General features: G+C 38.7%; 3 protein-coding genes, 1 long non-coding RNA gene and 1 pseudogene across 5 annotated transcripts in view; 2 read left to right on the forward strand and 3 right to left on the reverse strand.

Annotated features, from left to right (window-relative positions):
- The window catches only part of LOC126751754 (uncharacterized), a 26,745-nt gene extending 12,446 nt beyond the window's left edge, over nt 1–14,299 (reverse strand). Inside the window, exon 1 of the long non-coding RNA XR_007665918.1 lies at nt 13,801–14,299. This is a non-coding gene — a long non-coding RNA (uncharacterized LOC126751754). The remainder of the gene's footprint in view (nt 1–13,800) is intronic.
- Nucleotides 1–26,397, reverse strand: part of LOC126751745 (uncharacterized) — a 72,900-nt gene that overhangs the window by 6,901 nt on the left and 39,602 nt on the right. The window lies entirely within an intron of this gene.
- Nucleotides 178–1,567, forward strand: LOC126751749 (uncharacterized). Its single transcript, XM_050462260.1, has 3 exons — nt 178–515; nt 670–846; nt 939–1,567. Exons 1-3 carry the CDS (start codon nt 377–379, stop codon nt 962–964), a joined length of 342 nt encoding a protein of 113 aa, XP_050318217.1. The 5' UTR covers nt 178–376; the 3' UTR covers nt 965–1,567.
- Nucleotides 1,826–8,313, forward strand: LOC126751733 (glucose dehydrogenase [FAD, quinone]-like; annotated as a pseudogene).
- Nucleotides 19,697–26,397, reverse strand: part of LOC126751746 (uncharacterized) — a 46,303-nt gene continuing 39,602 nt past the window's right edge. Inside the window, exons 2-5 of the mRNA XM_050462257.1 lie at nt 22,141–22,458; nt 21,811–21,987; nt 20,131–20,245; nt 19,697–19,973 (exon numbers count right to left, since the gene is read on the reverse strand). Of these exons, the coding sequence (XP_050318214.1) occupies nt 19,814–19,973; nt 20,131–20,245; nt 21,811–21,987; nt 22,141–22,234 (546 nt within the window). The 5' untranslated portion in view covers nt 22,235–22,458 and the 3' untranslated portion in view covers nt 19,697–19,813. The remainder of the gene's footprint in view (nt 19,974–20,130; nt 20,246–21,810; nt 21,988–22,140; nt 22,459–26,397) is intronic.

Genomic DNA, 26,397 nt, shown 5'->3' on the forward strand with positions numbered 1-26,397 from the left:
TGCTTCTGGCGTTGAGGATACCAATGGCATATTTTCATCCGCCGATGTAAATCCAACTTGTTTGGCTGGGACTTAGATCGAACTTTTTCATTTATCTTTGAAATTTATAAATATTTACAGTCATTCCATAAAATCTATTTGATATGCCACCTATTAAAACATTCTACTAACTCAGATGACTCCACTTCCACTTACAGCTCATCAAAGACAAGCATCGTCAGCGCTTTCAAATTGGTCAAAGCTAAGTGTAGACACACAAAGAATGATGAAACCGAAACTCAAGTCAGCTTTAAATCAAAGTGAACTGCATTTATAGGAAGAACTAAGTGAACAAAAAAAGAAAACCAGAACAAAAACAAAAAAAGAAAGAGGAAAAATGAAAAAGGAAAGTAACAGCAAGCACAGAGGCATCTATGAAAAAATGCCGCCTCTAAACGAAGTGCTACGAGTAAACTGGAATTTGCAAATCATATCATGTATCGTCGTGCTGTTCACGACACACAGCATACAACTAGGTAACTATGCACACTGTAAAGCACACATACGCATACATACGCATATGTACTTGCAAGGGACAAATGCACTCAATGCCGTTGACTAACAGCTCTAATGGGATTTTAATTTTTTTCAACGCAATATTTTTGCTCTTTTTTTTTCATTGCACGCTAGCCCACTGTATCGACTGCTTCAAATGCGTCTCATTCAATGGAGCCAACAAGGCATGCGACGATCCCTTCCACAACAACTACTCTACCGCCATACTGGAGTCGCCGTGTATGGGTGGACGAAAAGGACGTAACGGTCTATTTCCGACGGCGGCCTGCATCAAAATCGCCGGGATTTATGGTAAGTAGACTCACACGTATACATATTACACAAGCGAGGGTGGTCCGATATGTACTTAGTTACTGTTTATCACGCAAGATGAAGTCCAAAAGATGACGATCTTATATTGGAGCTGTGACAGTAGGCATCTTAGAGCGCAACTTAGGTCATATTTTACATGTAAGTATCGGCATAAGAAACCTATAGCCTACAAGTTTTCTGATTTCATGTATCGGACCCCAAACGCAACCGTCACACCACTTCACATCCGAGTCTGCCGCTGTTTGATTATGTTCCCGAGGAATTTTTGCGCCGTTTCATAACTGTGTGACGAAATATGGATCCGCTTGTACACATAACGGATCTTTGAAACTTCACACAGGAAACTTGCTCCAAGAAGGCGCAGACTAACCTATTGAGTTTACGACAGGGCGCCAATCGTTCTTCCTTTTCCCTGTTTAGCACCAGGTCCACTTGATATTTCCAACGGATTGGAGGTCTTCTTCTTCCTCTGCTTCCCCCGAAGGGTACTGCGTCGAATACTCTCAGAGCTTGAAGCATAAATCTACCTTTCTCTCGAAACCTCGTAACGTCGACTCACCAGATGTTTTCATCGCCCTTGCCTCTGCACTATATAGCAGGACGGGATGTTCAGTCAGTGACTATAGAGTTTTGCCTTTGTTCGTCGAGAGAGGACTTTAGTTCTCTATTAGATTGAAGAAGTCGCACGAAAAGGAGTGGCTTTGTCCGGAGGGTATTAAAACGGTGGTCACAGAGCACTAATACGCCGATTTTTAGGACCGGCTCCATGCGACTACGTTTTGTTTTCAAACTTAAAAGATTCACGTTTATCCGATCACCCTCGAAAATGCTTCGTAGTTACTCTGCTATTGTGTGCGCTTAGTTGATGCAACTTCTTTTGATTTATAATTCTTTCATGTTTGCTTCTTCCTTGACACTTGTGCCGCCGCAGATGATACTGGCGAATCGATAACGGTACGAGGCTGTGCGCTGGACAGCGGTACACTCACCACGGACACGGAAATCATACGTATGTCACATTGTGGCAAATTCTACTATGACGACAGGTAAGTGGTCGAAGGTGCAATGGTCAACAATGTACCATGTACCTACATACATCCATACTTAGTACAGGGATATGCATGTATGTGCACGGCTTGATTGAATCGCAAGCTATTATTCTTCACACAGCTTACACATTCTTTCTTCTTCGTTCATTCGCAGATACGTACATGGCTGCTTGCAGAGCTGCAACGATGCGGACGCATGCAATCAGGCGGTGGCCAACTATAAAAGCTCGCCGCAAACACTGTGGCAACACTGTAGCTTAGCGTTATTGACATTCATAGCGTTACACGAACATCTGCTCGGCCTAATCAGGTAGCAGTGCAACGGTACTCACTAGAACGTGTACGTTGGTGCAGCGTGCGTGGTGTATTGGTAGTCATAACTTGATAGCAAAGCGGTGTGTTGGTGCTGTAGCGTAGTCACACACACACACACACGCACATAATAGCACAGACACAATGTGAATTTACAAATAGGTTTAAGCGTTATTCTGCTGCTTTGCAACAAGCTCAAAAGCAAGCAATTTACATTCACTTCCACACGCTCACATATCTGTATAAACACCCACACACTCATACGTATACTATAGTATAAAACTGCAAGCTGTTCGAATTGAAAACGCATTGGAAAACAAAAACAAAACGCAATAAATTTTCATCAAATCAAATTTGTGTGCAAGCATAACGCTCGCTGCGTTTTCCCACTGCAACGCACGAAATTTTTTGTATCGCAAATATCATAATTGGAAATTTCTATGTGATCTGCACAAAACAAATGTTGAAAGCTTTGCCATTTGATCATGGCAAGCTATACGATCCAACAACGAGTCGAAATTATTGAAATTTACTACCGAAATTCGGAGTCAGTTACCTCAACCTTAAAGCGCTACGTTCAATTTATGGCCGTCATAATCGTTCTGTCAGATTTATACACTGTGTGAGTGTGCAATACTGTAACTAACCTCTCAAATATAACTATGAAGCATCAAATGCGATCTCAAGCACCCATAACGTTACAAATTGCTACAATCATGGTCAGCTCAATCATCGGTTCGAACTGAAAATGCATTGAAAAACAAAAACCAATAAAATGCTAAGATATTGCGAACGGTGCGGTGCTCTTAGGTGTTCATGAAAAACATGATATTAAAGGCGACAATCCGCAATAAATTTGCAACAATAAAAACAAAAAGAAGCGCAAGCTTGTAAGTGTTTCGCATTCAAGCATTTGTGTGCGAAATTATCTGCTTTTATGGAAAAAAATTACAATCGTTTCAATCGATTGCTTATGTATGTACGGGAGTATGTATTCCACCTACACATGTATCTTCTTCTTTTTTACTGGCGTAGACACCGCTTACGCGATTATAGCCGAGTTAACAACAGCGCGCCAGTCGTTTCTTCTTTTCGCTACGTGGCGCCAATTGGATATTCCAAGCGAAGCTAGGTCTTTCTCCACTTGGTCCTTCCAACGGAGTGGAGGTCTTCCTTTTCCTCTGCTTCCCCGGCGGGTACTGCGTCGAATACTTTCAGAGCTGGAGTGTTTTCATCCATCCGTAGACAACATGACCTAGCCAGCGTAGCCGCTGTCTTTTAATTCGCTGAACTATGTCAATGTCGTCGTATATCTCGTACAGCTCATCGTTCCATCGAATGCGATATTCGCCGTGGCCAACGCAAAGGACCATAAATCATTCGCAGATAACTCCAAAACTCGTAAAGCCAACTCATCAGATGTTGTCATTGTCCATGCCTCTGCACCATATAGCAGCACGGGAATTATGAGCGACTTATAGAGTTTGGTTTTTGTTCGTCGAGAGAGGACTTTACTTTGCAATTGCCTACTCAGTCCGCAGAAGCACCTGTTGGCAAGAGTTATCCTGCGTTGGATTTCCAGCCTGACATTGTTGGTGGTGTTAATACTGGTTCCTAAACAGACGAAATTATCAACGACTTCAAAGTTATGACTGTCAACAGTGACGTGAGTACCAAGTCGCGACTGCGATGACTGTTTCTTTGATGGCAGGATATATTTCGTCTTACCCTCGTTCACTATTTTGTTTGCTTTGCTTCGATTTTTTATCCACTTTGGAGAAAGCAAAATTAACGGCGCGGGTGTTAAGGCCAATTATGTCAATATCATCGGCATTCGCCAGTAGCTATACACTCTTGTAGAAGATTGTACCTTCTCTAATCAGATCTGCTGCTCTAATCATGTTCTCCAGCAGTAGATTGAAGAACGTCGAATGTTTCGGAGAGGTCTTTCTTAATCCTGGCGAAACTTTTGGTATTGCTCAACGTCAGTCTACTCAGCCGTATTATTTTTGCGGGGATACCAAATTCAGACATAGCGGCATAAAGGCAGCTCCTTTTCGTGCTGTCAAAAGCAGCTTTGAAATCGACAAAGAGGTGGTGAGTGTGGTGTGTATGTTTCGGCAACATGGCCGCTTAATTTTTTGCGGCGCATATCTCTCAAGAGCTCATAAAGCATTCTCATTCCATCGTATCTGGTACTCGTGCCTTCATCAACTTGAAGGGATCACCAATTACCTGCGAGAATTTTCCTTCGAACGCTCTTGGAAAATGCTCAACGATTGTCGTATTGTCCATGCTTGCGCACCACACAGCAGGACGAGTATTATGACTGACGGGAGTATTTCACTATATTGAAGTTAAAACTGTCAACAGTTACGTGATCTCCCAACCTTTCAGGCCTTTTTTGCACACATTGATGGCGAATATACTTCGAACTTGAACACTTTCATCCACAGATCTTGTCTTCCTTCGAATATTTTTTAACCGCTAAATGCTGCCGCTTTACCATCGATTAGTTGTGAAAGCTGTATGCCACATTAGTAAACCAGGACCACATTATAATAAGGAAATAACTTACTTAACTTAACTTAACATTCGGCGTTTAAGTCTTAAAGGCTAAAGGATCGCTTCGATCATATTTTTAGAAAAGGTTTTCCGATATTTTTGCTATAAAGTTAGCTATAGAAAATAAGATGCTAATATTCAGTATACAAAGTCTAAAAAGATATTTTCGTATTGTTTTTATACAAACACAGCCATTGGCACTTAGATCCTTATATTCGGTATCCAAATTTCCGAAGACAAATACCCAGTACATAATTTTATTCTGACATTTTCGTTGATATTTAAGTTATACAAAGTAAGAATGAATATAATGTCATTAATTCTTAGAGAGCGCTGATTGCATTCCACACATTGCAATCATCGTGTCCATAAACTAAAGTGACGCATACAATTGGCACCACAACGCTAAGTAGCTATGGCCTTTTTTGCACACATAAGTACATACACATACATATCTACGAAATCGAACAGAAAAGAGTGTCTTTACAACTTTATTTGGCAATTGCAATGTTTTGTTTTTATCTCTTACCTTCCTCTTCTAACCGCAGGCACAGTTGCTGCCGCTTTTCCATTCATTAGTATGACAACGAGCTGCGGTATGCCACACATCAGTTGGAGCTGCGTCAGCCTCTGGCTTGCCACTTTGCCGCTGCTAATGAATGCACAGCCACTTGTCGATTTGGCACGCAATTTCGAGACGTCACTACTCAATACGCGCCTACCGGATACTCAAACGTTCGAGGAGGCTTATGATTTCATAATTATCGGCGCTGGTTCGGGTGGCTGTGTTCTTGCCAATAGACTAAGTGAGATCAGCAACGCGACGATGCTGTTGCTGGAGGCGGGCGATCAGGAAACGTTCTTGAGGTAAGTAGAATATTTGGGGATTCCAATTCTTAGTAAGCTTAGCAATTTTCGGTCCTCTTTTAAGGTCCATCACAATGTATACAGAGATTAGGTTAGATAGAATGAAGGTTTTATAACTCTTTGGTTCAAAAGTTTTATATTTCGGTTAAAGATTATGAGGTTTGAGGGTTAAAGGAAGATGGAAGAAGTCTGAAAAACTGGCATCTTTGTCGTCGAACGTCGAACTTTAATTTTGCTATATCATGCCAAAGTTTTCTGTGTTCTGGAATTTAGTAAATTCAGCGCAGAATAACTCTTGCCAAATTGGGCTGGATAAGCAATTGAGAAGTAAAGTCCTCTCTCTACGAACAAAGACCAAATACTACAAGGCACTCATCATCCCCATCCTGCTATATGGTGCAGAGGCATGGACGACGACAATATCTGATGAGTCAGCAGTACGAGATTTCAAGAGAAATGTTCTGCTGAAGATTTAATGTTCTTCGCGCATTGGCAACGGCGAACGCCGCACTCGATGGAACGTCCAGCTGTGCGAGATATACCACGACATTGACAGAGTTCAGCGAATTAAGAGACAGTGGCCAGGCTGGCTAGGACACGTCGTCCGATGGACTCTCCAACTCTGAGAGTGTTGGATGCAGCACCCGTCGGGGAGAGCAGAGGAAAATGAAATATCGGCGGTTGACTCTGTTGGAAAGGCCAGGTGGATAAGGATCTGACTACACTTTTAATCTCCAATTGGCGCCAAAGAGCGAAAAGGAGGAACGACAGGCGCGCTATAACCGCGTAAGCGTTGTATACGTCAATAACGATGAAGAGAGTACAAGGAAAAAATAAAAGGGTTCTAATATCATTTATTTTTTTATGGGTTATGTCATAAGCATATTACAGCACAAAAAAATTTCGTTAAAGTTTTAAATTTACAGGAACTCTAAAAGTTGTCTCTAATCGCTTGGGTGAAATTGCTAACTGTACTCTCTCTATTCCTATCTAACTTTTTAGTGACGTTCCCCTTACTGCCGCGCACCCAAATGACACGCTATAATTGGGATTACAAGTTTGATCTGACACCGAATGCTTGCCAGGGTCTGACAGGTGGTGTCTGCAATTGGCCGAAAGGACGAGGTATTGGCGGTACAAGTCTCATAAATGTCATGCTTTGCACACGTGGCCATCGCAAAGACTATGATCACTGGGCTGCGCTTGGCAATAACGGTTGGAGTTATAAGGAGGTGTTGCCATATTTCAAAAAATCGGAAAATATTGGCAACGAAGAATTGCGCAAGTCGCCGTTCCATACAGTGGTCCGCTCGATGTCAGCTATACCGACTTCAAGTCAAGCATACTAAAAGCTTTTCTGAAATCAAGTAGCGAAAGGGCTACGAAATCACGGATACAAATGGTGAGCAGTTGATGGGATTTGCGCGTGCACAGGCAAATCTACGCAATGGCCGACGTTGCAGCACGAGTAAAGCATTCATAAGACCCATTGCTGCGCGACCAAATTTACACATTTCAATGAAGTCTTGGGTCACGCGTAATCTTGTGGATCCGATGAGTAAGGTAGCCACTGGTGTGGAGTTTGTGAAGCAACATCAGCGTTATATAGTGAAGGCCCGAAAGGAGGTGATACTCTCAGCGGGCACCATCGCCTCGCCGCAGTTGCTGATGTTGTCTGGTATAGGACCGCGTGAGCATTTGGCAGAGCTAGGCATTCCCGTAATGCGTGACTTGCAAGTGGGCTATAACCTACAAGATCACGTCACGCTGAATGGACTTGTGTTTACGGTGAATGACACGAAGACTTTAAATGATCGCCGTCTAATGAATCCTACTGACATACTACACTATATTTTGGAGGGTAGAGGACCTTATACAATACCCGGTGGTGCTGAGGGTTTCGCTTTCGTGCGTACTCCAAACTCGACAGTTGGTGGGTATTTTTTTGTCGGTAAAAATATTTAGGGAATATTTCATGCTATCATTGTAAACAATGCAGATAAGGACTACGCCGATATGGAAATTATGTTGGGCGCTGCTCGCTAAGTGGTGATCATATGGGTTCCTTTCGTTACTTACTCGGAATGCCCTATGAATTTTACTATAAAGTTTATGAAGGTCTCCGTTTCAACCAGCCAAACTAAATGCAAGATCCCGATGATATACATGCCATATTGGAGGGTGTACAAATGGCAAGTTGCCTTCACGAGTAAATTTATTAATGCAATGCTATAATTAAATTTTTTTGCAGATTTTTAAAATCACGCAAACAAAATCTATGCGTTGCCTCGTCACCACATTTAATGCGAAACCGTTCCTGAGCTGTGAGCATTTGACCTTTCACTGTAAGGCTTATTGGAAATGCAGTCGGCGTCGTTATGGCTCCAGTCTGCAGCATCAGGTGGGCACTTGTAAAATGGGTCCTCCATCAGATGCTGCTGCTGTAGTGGACCCACAGTTACGTGTGCATGGCATAAAACATTCATTAGTTCTAGCAATTATTTACTCAAATGTATTCATGAAGAACTCTCGCCACCAATGTGATCAACGAAACCATTAACTGCCATTAGTGCTACTATTATACGAAAAATATTTTATAAAGCTTTAATAAACATATTTCAAAAATAAAAAATACCATATAAAACAAAAAGAATTCGAGTTGCGGTTTTTATGTAAATTTCTGACCTCAAAATCAAGCCTGTGTCAGAGGACTTACATCATTCCACGATATCAAAGAGAGACTTACGAAAGTATCTCTCTTACCAAGCTCACTAGAAATATAAATATGCTGGAATTAACAGTTCCCTTTCACAGGAGCAACAAATACGTCAATAATTCGATCACAAAGGCTGAACAGTTTGTTCGTAGATTGTGACGTTGTCTTGGGCAATAATTTATGCAAGAAGTTGTCTTGAGTTGAACATTCCACCCCTAAGGCGACCATCGTCCCGTTCGCGACACGTTGGTCTTTGGCCGGCCTCAATAACCTTACACTTGGCATAGTGGCACGCTGAATTCCACTCTGCGGTGGAAGCAGCATGTTGACCTGATTTCGGTCAAAGCGACAAAAGCACTAATGGTGTGCAATCGATTGGCTGGAAAATACTGGAGCTGCAAGCCAAGGATTGTTAGGTGGTTGCACACCATGATCATGTGATCGATTATCACGTCGGGGGTGTTGTTCTGGGCCTCAAAAGCTTCGCAGACTTCGACAGGACTCCAACTATCGAAGCTGCAACGACATGCATGTATCTGCATGTCGGGTGCACTGCGCACTTGTCCGACGGCAGCACTTGAAGTCATGCTTGAGCTCACACATCTAGTGATCGATCAGATCTTCTACAAATGACGGTAGAAGGTTGTGGCAAAGGTAAGGTAATCTTGTACCAGCGGTGAAAGAATAAAGTGGTACTAACCATTGGTCCTTCCCTCAAGAAAGAGCATTACTAAAAAGGTTAACTTTTCGAGGAAGTTCAAGGTTGCCCTTGGCAGCAAGGCTGAAAGGAATGATTCCACTCTCGAGCTACTGCGTAGGGATAGTTCGATAAATAAGTATACTGACGGCCCGAAAACGTTGGAGGGGTCGCAGAACCACACACAAAGCTCTGCATAGAGATAAACCTCCAATGTAACTATCGCAATGAGCGTATAACCATACTTGGCGATAATTTCAGCAAGTTTAAAGTCCCTATTGATAAACTCAGGCTAATGGTCGCATTTTACACTGGTCACTGCAAGTACCGGTTCTGCGACAGGGAGCCTGAAACACCAGAACACCTGCTAATTGACTGCACAGCCGTCTACAGACGCAGGTTTAAGGCCCTTGGATCCATGATTCTAAATAAGGAGTACATTTCTTTGCTAGCATTCCTCGTTTAATAATCAATCACTTGGTCCGTACTTCTTTCGAAATGTAGCTGGTGAGACCGATGCCAAAAAGCTTTTTATGGCCGCAATTGGAAGTAGTTGATCTTGTCAACATCTGGTTGTGTCGATTATTCATTACATTAAATAAAAAACATTTGAATTTCCTTAAAGTTTAGTGAGTGTTTTTCTAAAGAAATCATATCACTCCTGTTTGGAAAATCCAGTATCTTACTGATGTTATAAATACTTTTTCGTTGCCACCGATCTGGAGACGTACTTAAAGATCTCCCACATACTATTCGAACTCCATAATAACTAAATAATGGCTTGTTTATCTTATCTACAGAAGAACTCTTGCTATTAGTTACGGTACAGTCATGCTAGGATCGGACGTTCTTTTAGGCTTAACCGTCATAAAGTACATATAACAAAGCGCTGTATTTTACTGAGTTATCGAACGTGACTTTTCTGAGAGGTATAGACAAGAAATCAACTTGATTCGGAAACTTAATGAACATAAATAAATAATGAACTTGAACGAAGGATTTTTTTTCGATTTCAAATATAACTATTCAAAGAAAAATTTCGCGAAATTTTCGATGAAATTTTCATTTTTTTAAATGTTTGCCAAAAATCCAATTTCCGGTTTCTTTTGTTCTTCATCCACGTTCTAAGTTAAGGTTTTTACTAAAACACGTTCTTTTTCTCTCTTTAGATAATCCTGTAAGGAGTTCTCATGCCAAGGCGGACGCATCATTTTTCCAAGGGGTTGCCGGAAATGGCGTCGGAAAGATTGAGTTTAAATTATTTTTTTAAATTTCAGAATTTTTTTGTTAATAGTGTATCTTTGTAAATAAAATTGTAATAAAAAATACTAATAAAATATTTAATTTTTTATATGAGAAAAAAATTGTTGACGAAAGTTTGTTTTTTACCCGAGGAAACCCATGTAACCCCTTAACATAACAGGAATATTCATGCTTTCCGATGTTAAATGTTTATATAATTTATGTAGGGAAATCATATGAATTTATTAGCGCGCAAAGACACTGTACATAGCGTCGAAGGAAACGAGGTTACGAAATATTAAATTATAACGTACAGGGACTCAACAGTATCAGTACACTTCTGTGGACCTATTCACCAAAGCTATTTGTTGATACTCTAATAACCGTGACAGACATCTAGTAACAATACCATATACGTACTTGTATGGTACAAATACCATATATGCTGGTAACAATACTATGATTTTTCATTGTGATATTTCAATAAACATAGCTAAAAAAGTAACAAACTTTTCTAAAAGCTTTTACACAAAAGCTCTTAGAAATAATCTGTCAAAATTACTTAAAAATTAATAACTGAAATGAAAATCAATACATTTTTCACAATTTTTCTTCCGAAAAAGCAGGAAATGCCTCATTTTATGTGAGAATTTTAGAGAGACTTTAACCAAATCGCTTTCTTGCGATGACAGTAGATTAACTTTACAGTATCTGAAATAATTGAACTTATTTTCTTCACAACACACAATTACATATTTATTGTTTAAATTTTTTATGAATATTTAATGCCTATGAATTAAAGCTGGTATCCGTATTTGAGTTTACTACATTGACATGTGTGTCATCAACGTTGTAAATAGAATACCATGATACCTTTACTATGATATTGTTCTACATGTCTGTCACGGGTATAAGATCTCCTACAATTGCGACAAGATGAACTTTACTCAGGACAAGTAGTTGAGTAGATCTCTTGGGTTTTACTCTAGGCCAGAAGGACCTCACAGTTGACCAGCTCAGCACGCATGGTCCATTGGTTCAGTGATTCCGATGTTAGCAGGGCAAGGATGCCCCCTCTGGCTTACTCATAGGCTTTGCAGTCGCCAGCGATTTTGCTGTGACCAGACACACAAACGAGTCTGATAATGAATAGATTAATGCTATTTCTAGTGAAGATAGATACTCCATGACTAGCTATGAGCGCACGGTTAGCGAGCTCCCAGACAAAGGTTGCACTTTGTAGCAGTACGTATACCGCCACCTAGATAACAGCCACTTCTATCTGTCGGAAAAATATTACAGTGTACCGGTAGCCTAAAGCTAAGATTTACGAAAAGAAAACTCTCCTTCAAATTTTTTCGACTAGCTTCGACCCATCCGTGAAAATGCTCACTGTGCCTCTTCTCCAGCGACTTCTCCCACTCTACATAATCCTCGTCGTGAGCAGAGAAAAAGCCGGCACAAGTGGCCTCAGCGCCGCAGTGATCTAAATTTCTAGGGAAGCAGTCGAAGAAGGAGAGAATTTCAGTATGACTTCACTCAGACCCAGTCATGTACTCAGCACCCTGAGCCTAAGAGCACACTTCGCAGCCATACACCTACAAGCAATGTCCACTAGCGCTTTATTGCAAATGGCATGAAGTGCTATTGTTGGTGTAGTCCTTTTCCAGCGCCTTCCACCAAACGAATATAGCGTGGAACATTGTTGGCTTGAACAATCACCTCATCTCACATTTTCCCTTTATCCCCTCCAAATCAATATTTTTAAGCAACCGATGCTTTCCTAGCTCCTCCATTAAAGCTTTCTATCACGAATAAGCTCTAGATATTTCACCTAGTCAAGAAATTGAAGACATGAATGGCCGAATCAGAGAGACACGTTTGGGATCTTACACCTTCTAGTAAATAAAACCATTCAGTTTTACTTGAGTTGACGGCTAAACCGCTTCTATTCGCTCAGTTGGTTACCACATTGATTGAAGTACCCTTCTGTTAGCTCTTACACGTTATATAGGAATTTTCATTTTACCATAAGAACAACGTCGTCAGCGTAGGCTTTCACCCGATAAATCATTCCTCGAGTTCATTAACTACTAAGATCCAAATCAGAGAGGAAAGTACCCCACCTTTCGAGGTTCCCCTATGAACCTTCCGGGATATCTTTGGAATGCCGCATTCCGCCACGACCGTTCTGTCGCAAAGAAGACTATATAAGTATTAGATGCTTGAGGTTCGACACCACCCCAAACTTTTCGAGGGTTTTAACCACTACCCCCGGTCGCATATTGTTGAAGGCCCTCTCCATGTCGAAAAGGGTGTCTATAGCTAATTACTTAGCCATAAGTGCTCTCTCCAGTCATGCACTACACCGCGTAAAGCAGTGTTGACCGATCTGCCTTCGATGTAAGGATGCTGAGCTTTTAACAGCTTACGTCTCGGTGTTCTGCTTCTAATATACAGATCCATGAGTCTCTCCAACGTTGAAAACAGAAACGAGGCTTGAAATCCTTGCCACTAACGTGAGAGTTCTTTCAGGTCTTAGGTGTAAATGCTGCCTTAACCAGTCACATGGCCTAACTTAACACGGTTCGCGTGAGTGGGGGCCAGCCAGCTTCACGACATCTTAACTGTCCGGTGCAGTTGCGCTGGTGTAATGCCATCATGACCTAGGGACTTGAAAGCTTTGAATACGCCCAGGTAAGGTCACCCAAAACTTCAAGGAAGGTTGTACGGCCCTCTTGAAGTTCCCTCCAGTAGCACCTCTTCAACGAAATGGTTCAACGGAAAGTGAGCACCCAGAAGTGGTTACAACGATTCCTCTCAGATCGCGGTCCATCCAAAATCTGCATTTCTTCTTCCTAAGGCGTCAGGACGAGTGGCAGCCCTCCACGCTTCCGCAGAAGGCTCTCCAACAGGTTCGCTTACAGCGCCAATCGTCCTTGAGCCACTTCTAGGAGTTCTTTTCTCGTGTATTATACACTAAAAAGTAAAAAATATAGTTGCAATTAAGGGCTGATACTTGGGGAGATTTTCGTAGAAATGTTTAAAAACATATCTTTCGTAAACGTTGATTTTTTTCAACAACTTACATTAAAAGTCATTAAATGAAATAAAACGCACAGCGCTAATGTGAGTACGAAGTGAATATTTGTTTATTTTAGAATTTTATTGATATCACGCGCTTCATGTTTGAAAATTTTCTAGCTTAAATACATATTTACTGCAGCTGAAACTTATTTTCGTTACGTTTTAATTAAAATATAACAATGACGGGGTAAGATTTATGTGATTTGTTAAACTAATGTATAAGTACGCAAATGTGAATAATTATAAATTTTGCATTTATTCATTTAACAATGGTTCCTTGCGCATTTTATTATTTCATATACATACTTAAATCGATTTTAATATTGTTCTATAAACTTTTGCTTTTTATTTAGTAGTAAATGGTAGTAAAAATGTTCAATCATATAATTTATGTAAACTTTTTTTTTGTTTTATTTATTTATAGCAAATACTTGTGATTTTGTTTTGTGTTTTTTGTTCATTTTGATATCTGTCAGTTAGGTTTTGATTTTTGACGCGCACTTTTTTCTTTCTCTTTTTTTCTTTTAATTATTTATTTATTTTCGTACGCATGCCTATTTGATTATGCGCGTTTACGCTTATATATTATATTTATACATATGTGTATGTGTTTTTTTTCAGTTTTTGTGATGTTGTGCTCTTTTTGTGTGCATAACCTCAATTTGATAATGCTTAAAAAATGTATGTATGTATATTAAGGTGTCCGTTATGTGTCACATTAATTGTTTTTTTAGGTGTTCGCTTAAAGTTGCAGTTATGGCCCTAAGAAAAAAACATGGAAAGTAAACAAGCAATATATGTTCAATATAAATCGTGTCTAGTTTACTTTTTTCTTGTATTTAAAATGTTTTTTTTTTAATATTTTTCTATTAAGCATTTAAGTCTACAACTTTGAAAAAGTGACATTCTAATACAAAATTGTCCGCTCTACAAAAAAGCTCTGAATAATTTTTTCCATAAAACCACTCTTGTTAAAGTTATACGCAGTTAAAATTAGATATCAAATGATCTGGGCATTCATACTCGTACAAGTGATTTATACACGCTATGTTGCTCATACGACATGGTTCCGTGTACATCAATACCTTAAATCGAGTAACATTGTTGTACTGGTAGTAAAAACTTCAATCGTATAATCAAATGATTAATTTTGTGTTTTTTGCTCATACGACAAGGTGAACTGAGAGTTATTTTTGACATACCCGAGCATTCATAGTTATACATGTATTTGCATATGTGTATGTGTTTTTTTCAGTTTTTGTGACATGGTGTACTTGAAAATCATACAAGTGATTTCACATTGATTGTTTTTTTAGGTGATACGACATGGTGTACATTAGACATCAATTGACCTGAGCATTCATACATTCTATGTTGCTTATACGACATGTTGTACTGTAAGTAAAACTTCAAATGATCCGAGTTTTCATACAAGTGATGTATTAATTTTATGTTGCTCATACGACAAGGTGAACTGAGAGTTATACAGCAAATGACCCGAGCATTCATACGAGTGATTTATACATTCTATGTTGCTCATACGACATGGTATACTGTATACACATAACACATATGACATCCAATTTTAACTGGGTATAACTTTTAAAGAAAAATTTATGAAAAAATTATTAAGAATTTTTTTGTAAAGCGGAAAATTTTATATTAGAATATCACTTTTTGAAAGTTGTATGTTTATTTGCTTTAGAGAAAAACGAATTATTCCAAAAGCTCAAAAAACACTTAGAAAAATGTATTGAAAAGTATAGTAAGAGAGCTTTTTTACGTTGGATCTTTATTTTTTGTGCAAAACCTGAAACTTCAGGCGGCGTTTGTAAATAAAAAAGTAACTTGAGGAAGTAACGGACACCCTAGTATGTGTGTATGTATATAAATACAAAGAACGCTCGTTGATTTGCTATATAACTATTAATTTATTGATGTTTTGTGTGACTTTTATTCTGAAAATTCTTTTTTATTTTTTATGATTTTTTTATTCATAAGCCAAATCATTGTACCGTTAAATGTTTGCAATATTCCAACAATTAGAAAAATAGGCTACTTACAGCTATTGTACGCATTGCTAATACTCTTTGTATTTACATAAGCGATTTATAAATATGCATATGTATATGTGTATGTGCCGCTTGCGAGTTTTTAGTTGCCTTTAAGTGAAAATCGGTAAATTCTGTTAATTTAATAATTATTATTTTTTTGTTTTTGCGCATGCATTGTGCATTTTTATTGCTTTGCTGCAAGCTTAATGCCTTTTTCAATAATTTACTCCTAACTGTTTTTGATTTTTTTATAGAAAAGTACAATACAAGTTCTAACAAAAGCCGCTTAGCTTATATACAATACTCTTTATCTGAATGTTGAGTTTAGGAAACCATTAAAGCTCAATCGTTTGAAGCCTTATTAACAATAGTTATTAAATATATGCGCTTTGTTCAATACGAAATTCTTTATATATGTGTGTATATACAACTATTTGTAAATGTATGTGTGTAAATACAAAAACGCTGAGATATGAGTGCGCGTGCGAAAAAAGAAGTTATTAATTAATTAAATTAATAATTAATTGCTATTTTCTAAACTCACTGTTTTTCAAAAAAGCTTTTTTAAATTTCTCATTTCATCTCAATGCTATTTTTATGCCTTAATCTAGTCTAAAAGCTATACCTTTTATTTGTTTATTGCAAATCCTTGGTTCTTTTTTCAATTGCGATATTTATTTCCATTTTAAGCAATTTTTTTGCATTTTGCGCAAAATTATTGTTTCACGTAATCACCGAAAAAAATTATTTTATTTTATAATAAATACTCGTATGCATTTTCTTAAGTTTAAATTTCACTTTTGTTTTGCTAAAACCAATTTCAAATTATGTTTATTTAATTGCTTTAAGTTTTTCTACACCTCAAAATTCATTTCAATTAAGTTTTTAATCTGCGTAATATCAACTAAATCGAGCGTTGTTCGTTTGAATTTTAGAAAAAAAAACTACGAAGAGTCGTAAATTTGTTCAATTACTAACTTCGAAACAAATTTCAATAATCTGACGCTTTTTTAAATTATCGTTTCTAGTATGTGTGTGTATATATGTACAATTTAAGTTAAAGTAGACGCGTGCAATTTACAAGACGCTAAAGCTTACATGTATGCTAGATGTACAATTTAAGCAGCAGAAATTTCGACCAAAAGTTATTGACAAATTTAAAGTGGTTAGCGGTAGTATGTGACTAAAAAAGTGGTGTTACACGAAACCTTTTTCTGAAAGCAAGGAATTAGTTACACTTAGTTGAATTCAATTTTTAAACGATAGTCAGCTGGTTGATCGATTAATCGAATATATTGTGTTTTGAAGAATGAAATTGCTGTTCAGATACTTTGTGCTCCAAAATTAATTTTTATTGCATATTATTAGTGACACATTTTTTTTTAATTTTAATCGATGATCTGTTGATCGACCATTTAAACGAATCAGTTGAATTATCGATTAATCGAATCAGTTTTTGTCCTTAATTATCCAAGTTAAAAATTTTATAAGTTGAAATACAATTTTAAATTTTAATCGATAGTCAGCTGATTGATAAAAAATCGAATACATTGTCCAAAATTGTAAACTGGCTGCAGATGCTTTGTGTTCCAAAATTAGTTTTTATTTTATAATATCAAATATACATTTTTTTTAAATTTTAATCGATAGCCAGTTGAATTATCGATTAATCGAATCAGTTTTTGTCCAAAGCCCTGTCCAGGTTAAAAGTTTTGTAAGTTGAAACAAATTTTAAATTTTAATCGATAATCAGTCGATTGATTAATCTAAGTAGATAGGTGGAGTGAATGACGACGCGTTAAGACTCATTAAGAAACAAACGAATACTTTATTGTGTCTTCCTGTTGAAGTTTGCCCAGAAATCGTTAAGGAACCATCGATCGAAAGCCTTCGACCGATAGTCGCGAAACCACCTCCCACTTTTATCTGTTTGGACCCAGTCGTATAGATACTGAGCCCTGTTCCTTGTCCATCTTATCTCTTTCTCACTAGTTTTCGTAAAAAGGCAATATTAGGTACCGATTTAAGTTAAATTCTATAGGAATTTGAAATTTCATGGGTTTTGTCCTTTATTAAAGACGACTAGCTAAACTTTAGAATTACGGCTCAAAAGCTTTAGGAACCAAAATAAGTTTTATTTTATAATATGGCGAAACACACATTTTTTATAAATCGAAGCGAGATTGTCCGCACCTGTGACATTGACATTCTTGTGTGGCCATTCTGTTGGTGATCACATGTCCAATCGACCGGCCTAAAACGTTCTGCTCACAAAGTGTTTTCTCAATAAATCCATTGATTGATTCGGGTCAGTGAGCTATCTTTTTGAAACCAAATGTCTGAAGTCATGATTTTCAATGATCAAATGGATCATGATTTCGATAACGGTGCCATTGCATCAGAAGAAATATGGATTCGATACTGAAAATAATAAAATGACAGAACATGGTGATCTGTCAAAAAGTTCTGGTGTACCTTTACTTGGATCACCCGTTATTAGTTAATCGATTCAGTTCTGTCGATTATTTGAACTTGGACGATAATGCATTTATAGGCCAAGATGCAGCCTTCCAAGAAAATCTCTTCGGATTAAGGGAACTTGTTTTAACTAGCAGTGACGAAAAGTTGCTCAGACCTAGAGACACCTGGAATTATCATATCTATCAATATAGAACGATGTGTATATTGAGCCTTGAGTTATGTGGGCACTTTTTTGTTTCTGATAAGTGCATCTGGCATAGGTGTAACATCGCTTTGTACTGTGCCGATGAGTGGATTTAATAAAACTTTTCCACTAGACGCTCTTGCGTTGTTGATCTGACACACCTCACCAAGCGCTGATCACGTGCGATTATTTCTGACAAAAAGCGTAGATTGGACGTAGCTCTTGTTTTTAAAAATGCAGTCGCCACTGACTCCTTGCTGAATGGAGGAAAGTTAAATAATTTTGTCTCTTCCTCCTCGTTTGGCGAATGTGAATTGATATAAATTCAATTTTTTTTTTTAATACGCCGCCATTTAGTCAATTTTTGTTTTTTTGATTATGCATGGCATTGTATGGAGCACATTTATTGAAAAAAAAACGGTTTGGGATATAATTGAAATTCTTTATCCCTGTGAAAGTAAATTCGATGTCATTAGGTAGGAACTCGATTTCTTTTGGTTTCTGAACCCAATTTTCGACGGTTTTCAAGTAAAAATCGGCCGATATTGTTGCAATTACACGTTTGATTATAGTGCGAAGTTCATCAGTTGTCAATAGATTTGATGCAGCCTCACAGAAAATAGTCTAACAGCGTTAAATTGAATATGAATTCGAGACAACAATCAGAAGTTCTCAATAAACCACTGTGACCTGTGACATTGACATTCGTTGTGTGGCCATTCTGTTGGGATCAAAAAGTCCATATTATCCGATTCGGGCCATGAGTCTCATGGTTTTTTTATTTTTTAGAAAATGGATCACAAAAGGGCTGTTACGAACATGGGACGATTCTGGTGGTCAAGCGGCTCAGTTCTTGAGCATTCATTAACATGTAGGTCAAGATTTGTTTTTCAAGAAATTTGCTTCAAAACGATGTGTGATGATTTGGGCATTTCTTTGTCCAACTGGCACTGGAACATTTTTTACTGTGTCTGTGAATCAAATTTAGACGCTGTAAGTGTGGTGAAATTTGTCAGAAAAATTGGGCTAAAAAAGTTAATAACTACGAATGATTGGTAGAAGATTGCTACCACCAACCACTGATAAGAAATTCACTAAAATGTTCTTACTAATTTAACTGCAAGATCAATATTCAGTTAATAAACTAATTTTTAGCACTTCGAAAGTTTCGTTTAGCGACTAAGCACTTATGACATTAGTTAGACGATTATGCACGCAGTAAGCTTTCAACTTTTGTTTCGTGCAGATCACATATAAATTTCCAATTATGATATTTGCAAAGCAAAAATTTTCGTGCGTGCATTAGGAAAACGCAGCGAGCGTTATGCTTGCACACAAATTTGATTTGATGAAAATTGATTGCGTTTTGTTTTTGTTTTCCAATGCGTTTTCAATTCGAACAGCTTGCAGTTTTATACTATAGTATACGTATGAGTGTGTGTGTGTTTATTTATACAGATATGTGAGTGTGTGGAAGTGAATGTAAATTGCTTGCTTTTGAGCTTGTTGTAAAGCAGCAGAATAACGCTTAAACCTATTTGTAAATTCACATTGTGTCTGTGCTATTATGTGCGTGTGTGTGTGTGTGACTACGCTACAGCACCAACACACCGCTTTGCTATCAAGTTATGACTACCAACACACCACGCACGATGAGCCAACGCACACGTTCTAGTAAGTACCGTTGCACTGCTACCTGATTAGGCCGAGCAGATGTTCGTGTAACGCTATGAATGTCAATAACGCTAAGCTACAGTGTTGCCACAGTGTTTGCGGCGAGCTTTTATAGTTGGCCACCGCCTGATTGCATGCGTCCGCATCGTTGCAGCTCTGCAAGCAGCCATGTACGTATCTGCGAATGAACGAAGAGGAAAGAATGTGTAAGCTGTGTGAAGAATAATAGCTTGCGATTCAATCAAGCCGTGCACATACATGCATATCCCTATACTAAGTGTGGATGTATGTAGGTACATGGCACATTATTGACCATTGCACCTTCGACCACTTACCTGTCGTCATAGTAGAATTTGCCACAATGTGACATACGTATGATTTCCGTGTCCGTGGTGAGTGTACCGCTGTCCAGCGCACAGCCTCGTACCGTTATCGATTCGCCAGTATCATCTGCGGCGGCGCAAGTGTCAAGGAAGCAGCAGGAATGGAAGAATTATAAAGAAGTTGCATCAACTAAGGGCACACAATAGAAGAGTAACTACGAAGCATATACGAGGGCGGTCGGTAAAAAGCGAATTTTTCAAGTACAAAACAAAAAGTAGTATTTGCATAGAGGCAAATCTGGAGAATGCGTTGAATGTTGCAATAGTTCGTAGCTTCATTCGTTCAATTTAGAATTAGAAACATGTGAGTCGTTGTTTCTTCCCCAAGCAAGGTTAATTTTTTCTGAAATCCAGCGGAGAATCGGCTTTATAAGTCGGCCGAAAACAATTCACTACGGTGGATGGAGGTCTAGCCACAATCCACTTCAAAGCGAAGTTCTTCAATATCTGTAGTACTAGATTCCAGCATAGAAAAATTTACCAAGCTAGCTGGCTGTCTCCGGATCAAAAAGCCAGCACCCAGATAGACAGAAGACACGTCCTGAGTGATTTAGAAAGAGAACAGTTGGTACGATGAGAAGTGCTGTGTCGCAGTGGAGAGAAAACAGACTGCCTACCTCGTAACGTTGCAATCGATCACAACACTTGCGGGATGGTATAACTACCGAGAGTTGAAGTGGGAATCGAGACGCATTTGCAGACAAAAATAGAAAGAGCCTGAAATGCGTGAGTACGAAGAGCTTGAATAGCTGATCGACAGAGGTAATGGTCGAAAATTCTACGAAAAGATGCGGCGACTAACATATACCGAAGTTATGGAACGAACACTTCTCCAACCTGCTGAATGGCAGTGTAAGCATAACACCAGGAGATGGTTCCAATGCCCGACCATGAAGAAGTTCAAGTAGCAATTACCCGTTTAAGTGTACACTGCCCAATCCACAAAAAGAGGGACTCAATACTCTACACCAACTACCGTGAGATAAGCCTCCACAACATCGCATATAAGGTTCTATCGATCGTACTGTGTGAAAGACTAAATTCCACAGCCAACAAACTCATTAAACGTTATCAGTGTGGCTTAACGCCTGGAAAATCAACAACTGACTAGATGCGTCATACGTCTAATCTTGGAGAAGATCCGTAAGAAGAAGATCAACGCACACAACCTGTTCGACTTCCTATCGCGCAGCTTTTTCAATCTAGTGCTGACTGACATACTTGTAGTTCAGCGCATTAAGAGACAGCAGTTACGCTGGGTTATGTCATCCGAATGAATGAGAACACTCCTGTCCTGAGCGTATTCCACGCAATACACGTCGGTGGAAGCAGAGAAAGGCAAAGACCTCCACTCCGTAGGAGAGATCAGGTGGAGAAGGACCTGGCTGCACTTGGTATCACGAATTGACGCCAAATTACGAACAGAAAAAAAGACTGACATGCTGTTGTTAACTAGGCCATAACTGCGTAAGCGGTGTATACGCCATTAGAGAAGATGAAGATATGGCATACGTTGCCCTGTAAGATGCCTACTGCCTCAGCTAACTCGGTCATTCTTTGAGATAACCCGTAACCAAGGACATATCGAACCACCCTCGTATATGTAATATGTATATGTATGAGTCTACCTACCATAAATCCCGGCGATTTTGATGCAGGCCGTCGCCGGAAATAGACCGTTACGTCCTTTTCGTCCACCCATACACGGCGACTCCAGTATGGCGGTAGAATAGTTGTTGTGGAAGGGATCGTCGCATGCCTTGTTGGCTCCATTGAATGAGACGCATTTGAAGCAGTCGATACAGTGGGCTAGCGTGCAATGAAAAAAAAGAGCAAAAATATTGCGTTGAAAAAAATTAAAATCCCATTAGAGCTGTTAGTCAACGGCATTGAGTGCATTTGTCCCTTGCAAGTACATATGCATATGTATGTGTATGTGTGCGTTACAGAGTGCATAGTTACCTAGCTGTATGCTGTGTGTCGTGAGCAGCACGACAATACATGATATGATTTGCAAATTCCAGTTTACTCGTAGCACTTCGTTTAGAGGCGGCATTTTTTCATAGATGCCTCTGTGCTTGCTGTTACTTTCCTTTTTCCTTTTCCCTCTTTCTTTTTTTGTTTTTGTTCTGGTTTTCTTTTTTTGTTCACTTAGTTCTTCCTATAAATGCAGTTCACTTTGATTTAAAGCTGACTTGAGTTTCGGTTTCATCATTCCTTGTGTGTCTACACTTAGCTTTGACCAATTTTAAAGCGCTGACGATGCATGTCTTTGACGAGCTGTAAGTGGAAGTGGAGGCATCTGAGTTAGTAGAATGTTTAAATAGGTGGCATATCAAATACATTTTATGGAATGACTGTAAATATTCATAAATTTCAAAGATAAATAAAAAACTTCGATCTAAGTCCCAGCCAAACATGTTGAATTTACATCGGGGGTTGAAAATATGCCATTGGTATCTTCAGCGCCAGAAGCATTTAAGAAGGGCAAATTTGGTGATTGATTTGTTTCGAGTAATTGATTAAAAATATTTAGGTCGAAGGTTTGGGTTCCAACTGATACGAAATCCCTTATCTCTGTGTATATAGGCTCAAAAGTTCGATCTAAAACCATGTTAAAACTGCTTATTCTTAAGATTATTCTGAAAATCGTACAAAAGATCAGTACTCTGGTAAACTCTTAGGTAGAGGGATCCACCAAGATAACTCCAAGAGCGCTGCTCTTAAGTACGCCTTACAGACGAACAATTTAAATATAATTTATTGTTGTTGTTGTAGTGGCAGAATATTGCCGAGTTGATGGTCTTTGATCGGATAGAAAATCCGGGTTCATTCCGGTTACGTAGACTCATCTGTCGTGGGAACGAAAATATAATATAATTTGTCATTTCCGGCGGCATAAAAACCTTGTTTCTCCTTCGCTCCAGGTCCATTAACTCATTGATGTTTTTTACTTAAAAGGAATAATATACACCATTAAGTATTAATATTAAAAATAGATTTTCGAGCATCTAGCTTCAAAGACTTCGTAATCCAATGTTCTCACATAGACTCGGGTTATAAACATTTTAAACAAGATTCGGGGCATCCTCAGTAGTATAACATAGACTACATTATAGAAGAGGCAAATATATCAGGGAGCTGGAAAAGTGTTGGCCAGTTGCACTACGATCGGATTGAAGAGAACTCGATACCAAACGCAAATGAGCCGAAAATGAATATGTTGAAGTCGTATGAAGTTTCATTAGATACAGCAAACGGCAGCTTCCATTTGATTTGCTGAATACCGTTGGATCTGTAGGTAACAACGAAAGAGTTGTTACTACTCAAAGCCTCCGAACTCTTTTACTTCTCTAAGGTTGCTTGCCAGAGATCAATGGAGACTTATTCCATATTGGCTTTTAGAACAGAAATTCGTGACCTTTTGAAGTAGTCGCTGCATATGTGATCCTGAGATCTAGATTTCTGGAAAGTTTGTTACCGAATTGTGTTCATCCAAGCAATTGATAAGCGAACTCACTCTGTCTTCATGTTATAAAGGTTGTTCTCTAAAGGAGAGAGTGGAGAGTGAGGTTTATTGACAATAATTTATTGAATGCGCCAGGAGAACTTGCTTCGGAGGCTACAATTCCACCTCACTAACTTCAAAAGCATAATCAACCCAGCGAGTGACAAATTTCTGCTACTTGTGGCATTTTACACTAGCCACACAGCACTTGTTTAACATGGGCTAAGCTATTGCGCAAACTGATCTGCGACTTGGGCTGGAATTTCCGAAGATCTGATGCTATACTACAGAGCAGACTGTAGACGCCAGATCAAGGCCTTGGATCTATGTATCCGCATAGGGATCACATTGCCTCAAAGCACTTAGCAGGATACTGGAATTTAGCAGTGTGCTGGACCTATGTGGTACGTTGTAATCGGAAGTATAGACCTTATGTCGCGCTGCAAGTGAAAACTCATCGCCATTTATTATGACATGTTGACTCAATGGAGCTTTTCATTTCGATAAACATGTCACTAGAGTAATTTTTTGTGGATTCTTTGGGAGTTTAAAGCATAAAAAGAAAATCACATATTTCATTTCTATAAAACTGGAGCTCTCTGCAAAAACTTAGTCTCTGTGATAAAATAGAATTTTCTGAATTATTTTTCGGAAAAGATCCGAGTTTCCATAGTCGAAAGGGCGTTACACATTGCCGGGGAAACTGAAATCACTTGACGATATTCGCGGTATTCTCAAATATCACCAACAGGATTCATACCATATGTTTGAGCTCCATATGTCTCTAAATGGCCATAAATTTCATCAAATTACTTGCCAATTTGTTTTTTTCTTTGTTTTTGGCTATAATGTCACTTACCGTGTTCATTCTTCATTTCTTTGAACAAAGAGTTTATTACATACCTACAGACTCGTATGGCACTCGGCACACTTCTGCAGCACGAGTGGTAGGTGGTGGTTGCCACTCAAATGGCCATTCAAGATTTTTATTCTCAGAACGTGCGCTTATCATGTTTAATGGAGTTGAAAATTTTCTTCGGTAATGGCAACAAAAGGAGAATACGAAGAGAATGGCTGCGTAAGAGTATTGTTTGAAGGCAAATAAACGGGACATTCGAAACAGACGTCTCACATTAAACAAACTCAAATATATGGCGGCAAGAGGAGTGTGGAGAAAGCCAGCACATGAAACAGACATTTGGTTTTCTATAATTTGTTACGGTAATAAACAGATGACAAATGCAGCACTCAGACAAAGTTGTATGAAAGTAAGTTGGGTTGCGGATTAGTTTGCTAATAATTTGTCATATGCCTGCCGCCGAATAATTAAATTTATTAACTGTTAAACGATGGTATTACATTGCTTATGTGGTAACCAATTCAAGCAGCATTTTGTGAAATTTATTTGGGACAAATGCATTTCGTTACAATGTTTCGCGAAAGTTGTGTGCAGGATACATTTTAGTATCTCGAAATAGGAGATAGACTCCTTTTAGTCTTCATTCAAAACTCTGAGCATAACGTCTGATATTTATGAGACTTGTGGCCACGCCGATAATCCAATTGATCAATTCCAATCGGTGTGGTCCATATATGTATATATATCCACCACTGATAATAAGATAACATCGAATAATTTCAAGAAACCGTGTTTGAAAGTTGTCGTATTGGCATTGGCGAGATAGCAACGGATCTCAACATCTCTTGTGGATCGGCTCAACACATTTTGGTTAACTTGTTGGGTATGAAGCGTGCCAATGATAGGCTGGTACAAAAATATGAATTGTTTTACAAAAACAGCGCCAAGTAGAGGTCGTGAAGACTCTAGACTCACCAAACGCATAATTACTGCGACAAGACTTGAAAAAGCCAAAATCTCAGAAGTCACTGCCGACCTTCCCAGCCGAGCTTTATAGCAATTTGAAGGCGATAGTAAAGGTTTAAATTTAAATAAGTAAGAATCTAATTGTTTGTCGGCCCGTATCAAATTTGATCAGATGGTGTAAATTGGACTCTTTTAGTTATGACGACTTCTTCTGTTTATGGTCTGTTAGTTTTTTGCTATTGTACTTTTCACGGAATCTCTCCATTTTGTTCGAACAGCCCTACCGTGCTTAGGCTTAATACTGAAATTGTAAATACTAATAGTCAAAACCTAAATTTTTTTGGATCTCTCTAAGGAAACTGGAGCTCTATGAGCTTGCAAACGTCCAAGAGCCCTAGAAATCAATAAATAGAATTTCGACTGAGTTATTTGAAGAGAAAGTAAGTTGTGGATGAGAATGTTGAGAAATGGCTGCTAAAACTTCAAAACGATTCCTTTGTCTCCTTCTTTCACTAGGAGTATCGGTATTTCTCCTTGGAATAGTGGGGCAATGTCAGAAAGGAGCAGTTCGGTGTAAAAGTTGAGTTGTGTAGTGGAGTGCGGGTAACAAATGGAGTAATCGAAAGTGGTCTTCCATCAACCAAAAAACCGAGATGGTTTTACTTACTAGAAGATATAAGATTCCGGTGGCACTGCTGCCGCAAATGGAAGACATCCGTCTGTAACCGGCGCATTCAGTGAAATATCTAAAGTTCATCCTGGTTAGGAAGCTTTCATGGAAGCCGAATATCGAAGTTTTATTTACTAGAGAGAGAAAAGATCACCGAAAGTGCTTTATACCCATTATGTTCTATGGAGAGGAACATCATTGATTCAAAATATTCAA

This window comes from Bactrocera neohumeralis, chromosome 2 (genome assembly GCF_024586455.1).
Source record: "Bactrocera neohumeralis isolate Rockhampton chromosome 2, APGP_CSIRO_Bneo_wtdbg2-racon-allhic-juicebox.fasta_v2, whole genome shotgun sequence".
NCBI lineage: Eukaryota > Metazoa > Arthropoda > Insecta > Diptera > Tephritidae > Bactrocera > Bactrocera neohumeralis.

Excerpts from the sequence above, each read along its gene's own strand:
- LOC126751749 (XM_050462260.1), top strand. The coding sequence starts at position 377 with ATGAAAAAGGAAAGTAACAGCAAGCACAGAGGCATCTATGAAAAAATG. Across the intron at positions 516-669 it reads GACACACAGCATACAACTAG|CCCACTGTATCGACTGCTTC; the intron begins GTAACTATGCAC and ends ATTGCACGCTAG. Across the intron at positions 847-938 it reads CAAAATCGCCGGGATTTATG|ATGACGATCTTATATTGGAG; the intron begins GTAAGTAGACTC and ends GAAGTCCAAAAG.